General features: G+C 41.4%; 1 protein-coding gene across 1 annotated transcript; it reads left to right on the forward strand.

The window, feature by feature from the left end:
- The first annotated feature begins 204 nt into the window (after positions 1-204).
- On the forward strand, positions 205-5,252 carry LOC106804811 (protein disulfide-isomerase-like). Its single transcript, XM_014806159.1, has 11 exons — positions 205-481; positions 994-1,203; positions 1,385-1,551; positions 1,753-1,866; positions 2,214-2,318; positions 2,553-2,678; positions 3,231-3,431; positions 3,875-3,995; positions 4,169-4,347; positions 4,706-4,846; positions 5,106-5,252. The coding sequence occupies exons 1-11, from the start codon at positions 208-210 to the stop codon at positions 5,157-5,159; spliced, it is 1,692 nt and encodes a 563-aa protein (XP_014661645.1). The 5' UTR covers positions 205-207; the 3' UTR covers positions 5,160-5,252.
- Positions 5,253-5,926: the final 674 nt, after the last annotated feature.

Genomic DNA, 5,926 nt, shown 5'->3' on the forward strand with positions numbered 1-5,926 from the left:
AGACCAATCCCGTTACAACACGAATGTCTTTCGAGATAGGGTCTGGCAACATCACCCCTAAACGCGGTGTCACTCCCACACACACACACTTACGATAACGGTCCAGACCGGAGTACCTCCTCTCCTCTCCCTCTCATCACCGATTTCTCTCTTTCTCTCTCCTCTGCCCTCTTTCTTCTCGCCTAGGCGCTGATATTCGGGACAGTCATGAAGGTGCGTTGCCTCACGTTAGCGCTGTTGTTTGCGCTGCTATGTAGCGCAGTGCTCAGCACCGCATCGCAAGACGGGGACGCGGCAGATGACGAGAATTCCACCGATGAAGAGGCGGTGGAATCCGTAGATGACGATGCTGACCAGGGACAAGACCACGCTCGTTTCGACGCAGACGAACCGCTGCCGGGCGAAGAATACGTTCTGGAACTGAATAACGAGACGTTCCCGGCAGCGATTGAAGAACACAAATTCCTGCTGCTGGAATTCTGTAAGTACACCTACGTGAGCGTCAGGCCTCGGGATCGCTGCTTTATTATCCAACTTTTATTCGTAACTATTATAACTAACAACTAACGAATAAACCTTTGTCGTTGGAACAAACTTTTTTTCGTTTGAACGAATCTTTTTTCTTTCGAACGAACTTTTTATTGTTCGAACGAACGTTTACAATATTTTTCCACTTATGTTCCTTTAAAAACTCCGTATTAACACCATGAGCGCATATAGATATGCACAATTACAGTTGCATGTGTATGAACAAGTATATACGTGCTTCGATGTGTTTGAATTCGGCTGTTACATAGCATGTCAAATGGAAGTAAACCAACCTGCTATTGCTAGAATCATTCTGCGCAGACTCTCTATATGATTTAGCTCTTATAGATTTGTTAGTAGTCGTATGTTCAAATAAATCCAACGCCTGTCACCGTATTTTGTGAAAACAAACTGGAATAAAATTAGTTAAATGACAGTTTCGATATTTCATTGTGTTATCAACAGACGCCCCCTGGTGTGGAAAATGTCAGCAACTTCGTTCGGCGTATGGTGGCGCTGCACAGAAGTTGCACGAGATGGGCTCCGAGATCAAACTTGCGAAGATAGATGCCACGGTGATGGAGAATCTAGAGCTGAGCGCCAAGTACGAAGTCGACAGGTTCCCGACTCTTCGATTTTTCAGAGAAATGGAGCCATCTCCGATTCCGTACAAAGGTGCAAGAAATTCCGAGCGATTTCCGAGTAGTGTCGATTCCGGAAAACTCATTTTTAATTCCATTCCAATTTCAGTCATTTGATCAATTTCGATGCTTAATCGATAGATTCGGCTACGAGGTTGTCACGACCGATTACGTCCATTAATCGAGATACTTGTTTGTTTGCGTGTCGTCGGCAGGCGAACGGGACGTAGACGGTTTTGTTGCCTGGTTGACGAAGAAAACCCAACCTCCAGCTAAGAATCTCGAAACGCTGAACGATGTGAAAGAGTTCATCGCTTCTAGGGGTGGGGAGGACATTAATGTCGTCGGATTCTTTAAGGATGCCAATTCTGAAGAGGCAAAGGTATTTCTATGCCGAATCTAAGAGATTACACATCATATCGACAATATACAATAATACATTATATCATATATATATATATAATATTATATCGCAATTATATAACTCCTCATGAACCTATGTGAATACCGCTAATACGTAGCGATGGTATAGTAGAAAACATACCTTGCGTCATTTTGCAAGGCAAATCGCGTGTCTTTACAGACGTTTATACGAGTTGCCGACATCATGGATTTTTACGAGTTTGGCATTACGTCGGATGAGGAGGCATTTAAGGAGTATGGAGTGGAAGATGGACAGATCAGCGTCTTCACAACGGTGCGTGTTACACACGAATCCAGGATTCAGAGCAACCCAGCTCACGGCGGACGCGGAATAACGATTCAATCAATCAATATAATATCGACATCGATCAATATACGTAAAGATTTCAATAAACGTCTGAGCTGCCGATCCATTCGCAGCATACCAAGTCACGTGTGGTGTTTTTTTCAACCCTTTGGCAACATTCGTATGGCATAGTGCTTCCGCAGTTGTGCTGCTTTTGGTTTCTGTAACAGGCTTTGGCCAGGGCTTGCCCTTCTGTACGGGCGAGTGGTTCTTAGCCCTGTGCTGAAGCTCAGACTGGCACTAGCATCCTCTCTAACTCGTGTTTTACTTGCCAGTTTGACGAGGGAAGGGCAGACTACGATGGAGAGCTCATATCAGATGACATAGCCAAATTCGTCATGGTGCAGAGCGTGCCTAACGTAGCTGATTTCAATCCGCAGGTAACATTGATCTGCCACGATGTATTCGCGTACGCTTGCCAACGCATGTCTGTATATGTAGCTAGACGCAACAATTGCGACAACTGTAACTCCATTCTCGCTGCACACGAAAAACGTTCCGAAAATCGTTATCACTATATTGACTTATATTCTGTATGTACGCCGACGCCGTGTTGCCTTAATTCCCCGAATGTATTAAATGCATTAAGATTAAACTCGATTAAATGACGACAGATGGCCCGGAGGATTTTCGTCAAGGATTTCCCTAATCATCTACTGTTGCTAGCGTCAAAGAATTCCACCGAGTTCCCAAAACTTCATGCCATTCTCAGTGAAGTGGCGCCGAAGTACAAAGGACGAGTAAGTAACGCGGAATATAGATACGTTATATGTAAACGGAATGATATAGTAGATGTAAGGCAGAAGTAGCGAGACACCTGAAATTGGTGGGTGGGTGAAAGAATAAATAATCGAGTCTGTACGACAGAGTGGCTCTAAGCGGTGAGATGACGATACAGAGGGCAATTGGAACAGACAGAGGTAGAGTGAGTGAATGTGAGAGAGAAAGAGAGAGAGAGAGAGAAAGAAAGAAAGAGAAATAGAGAGAGAGAGAGAACGAAAGAGAGAAAGCGCGAGTGTGTGTGTGTGTGTGTGTGTGTGCGTGCGCGCGTGTGTGTGTGGGTGCGTACGTGCGTGTGTGTGCGTGCGCGCGCGCGTGTGTGTGTGTCTGTGCGTGCGTGCGTGCGTGTGTGTGTGTGTCTGTGCGTGTGTGTGTGTGTGTGTGTATCATGTAAGTGAGTGAGTGAGTAAGTAAGTGAGAGCGAATAAACGAGAGAAATAAAGAATATAGAAAGTGAGTGGGCTAGAGACAAGGGAAAGAGTGTACTCACCCGTACACATATCTTTACGCAGATTGTTTTCATACACGTCGACACGGACGTTCCGGGGCACGCCCGCATTATGGAATTCTTCGCTGTCGACCCGGCAGACGTTCCCGAATTCCGGATCACAACCTCGGGCTTGAATGCGAAGAAATATCGACCGGACTTCCCCGAAATAACTGCTGCAACCATTCAAAATTTCGTCGATGCTTTCTTCGACGATAAGCTAGAGGTAAGTGAGCTCCCTTGCTGTAGAGAGGAGAAGTGATGAAACCTACGTAGGTGTTCCCAGTGGGAGTCGATCATCAAACCGATGCTGATGCTTGATCTAGGATGTTATAGCGATTACGATGATACGGCGTAATTCTACGCGTATGTTGTGGTCATCAGTCAGGCACACACAAACACACACACACCCACATACGCGTATATATATATAAATATATAATATCTGACTAAATATATAACTATATATATATATATATATATATGTATATATACATATATATAACAGGAGTTAATAAAGACAAATTTATCTTTATTAACTCCTGATATATAAGTATATATACAAATTGTCATTATTTACCCCTGATATTATAAATAGTAAAATGTAACATTAATAATAGTAAAATATATGAACAGTGTCTTAATAAGTGTCATTTCTCTGACAAACAGCCGTTTCGTAAGAGCGAGGAACTACCGGAGGATTGGAACGAACTTCCAGTTACGGTACTTGTCGGCAAAAATTTCGACGAAGTGGCAAAGGACGAAAAAACGAACACTCTCGTGGAATTCTGTGAGTAACGTGGATTTCACCTCATTTTAATTAATTAATTTAAAACAAAAACCTGCCGGATAAACGATGCTATGCGACGCAGTCTTGTATAGTATGTTTCTGTATGATACAGCGTTACTCTGTTGTCAACATCACCTGTGTGTCAATAACCTATACACCAATTGCGAACACAGACGCCCCCTGGTGTGAACATTGCAAGTCATTGGAACCGATTTACACGGAACTCGGCGAAAAATTTAAAGGCAGGGATGACGTCATCATCGCGAAAATTGACGGAACAGCGAACGAAGTGGAGGGAATTAAGCTCGAGGGCTTTCCGACTATAAAGTATTTCCCGGCTGGAACTGATAAAGTACGTGGTAGCGGTGTTACGATGGGATTAATGTGGTAGGATTACACGACAAACACCTATATTCGTGTTAACTTCGAGTGCATTTATGAGCACGAGACATCTTTACACACATTTATTCGGATTGCAAACAAACATTATAGGCGCGTGTTCATGATAATCGTTTGTGTATCCATAGACACTTACATATATTCGCAAGCCTTCAAAATGACTTTCTACTCACTATAGGGGTACATTCGTTATCCTCAGCTATATTTTTGCAGTCATTTAGCATACATTAAGTAACTACACGGATGTTATCAGCGTTATTATACGCGCACCTACTTCACTTGTAATCAATAGTTTAATTCGCTGTAATAAGGTTATAGACTACCAGTGTGGTCGAACCGTGGAGCACTTCACGTTCTTCTTAGAAAACGATGGTGAATGTCCTCCCCGGGAAGAAACCCCCGACGACCGGGATGGGGACGAGGAAGTGGAAAAGAACGGGGAAGGGGAAGAGGTAAAACTTAAAATCAACACGCTGTCCTATTTATTAACAATTCGCATATACTTCTCACTACCAGCGTATAATCTCGTGTTCGACTCAATAAGTTAGCTATATATACATCGTGTTTATAATAGGGATTTTTAAGATATTGAGGGATAAATATATATATATCTAACTATATCTAACACCAGAATCAAGCATTTTGGGCAAATGACATGATATCCAGGTTTTTACCAGATTAATCAATTTTTCGTCAATTTTTTTTTGGCAGATTACAGTCGAGACGGACGAAACAGAAAGTGAAGGCGCAAAGGATGAATTGTAGTTCGATTTTGCCAGACTAAACGCATATAAATACTTAGTCACTACGCATTAATGCCAAGAAATAATTGGTGACCGTCCTCACCCTAAAACTGTCTTCGGACTGGGATATATATATATATATATATATATATATATATATATATACATCATATATATTTATATATCAAAATTTGCAAGAAAATCTAAAGTGTCTAAGATTGAGCAACAATACCAAAATCAAAGTCTAAAAGCGTGGCAGAAATGTAGCTTCTTTCTGCTCACGCTCGGTTAACCATATAAGCATGTCTTATTAAATCTGTAATGACTATGTCTATGTATATTAATTTAATTTATAATAGGTTTCTAATTAGTCTTCAAATAATATTACAAATATTTAAGCTACATAGATTGAATGTTCGTAAAGAAACATGTTTGCCAAAATTTATTTTTACCTGAAAATAAATTATAAAAGGTCGCGTACTTTCCACCCCTAAAAAAATTACAGGACGAACACTAATTATTAATATTGACAATGCATAACTATTTTCTCCACTAGTTAGATACATCGATGTTATGATTTGGCAAACTCGACTGCATCTTTATGCATTCGTGGCCGTGGCAACACCTACTGAGTCTTGAATCTTGTATCTTGTAAGTCATATAAAAAATATCCGTAATAAATATATTTAGTTATATAAATAGACGGAAATCTTGTTGAAGTTCGAAGCTATGTAAGAAGCTCACGCCCATGCGCGGTGAATCGTACAATGATGCTTGCTGGAAAATAGA

Source organism: Priapulus caudatus, unplaced genomic scaffold, assembly GCF_000485595.1.
Source record: "Priapulus caudatus unplaced genomic scaffold, Priapulus_caudatus-5.0.1 Scaffold88, whole genome shotgun sequence".
In the NCBI taxonomy this organism is placed as follows: Eukaryota; Metazoa; Priapulida; class Priapulimorpha; order Priapulimorphida; family Priapulidae; genus Priapulus; species Priapulus caudatus.

What these genes read in the sequence shown, in the direction of transcription:
- LOC106804811 (XM_014806159.1), top strand. Translation starts at nt 208, where the DNA reads ATGAAGGTGCGTTGCCTCACGTTAGCGCTGTTGTTTGCGCTGCTATGT. An exon ending in TCTTCGACGATAAGCTAGAG is followed by an intron (nt 3,432 to 3,874) that starts GTAAGTGAGCTC and finishes TCTGACAAACAG; the next exon opens with CCGTTTCGTAAGAGCGAGGA. An exon ending in GAACACTCTCGTGGAATTCT is followed by an intron (nt 3,996 to 4,168) that starts GTGAGTAACGTG and finishes TTGCGAACACAG; the next exon opens with ACGCCCCCTGGTGTGAACAT.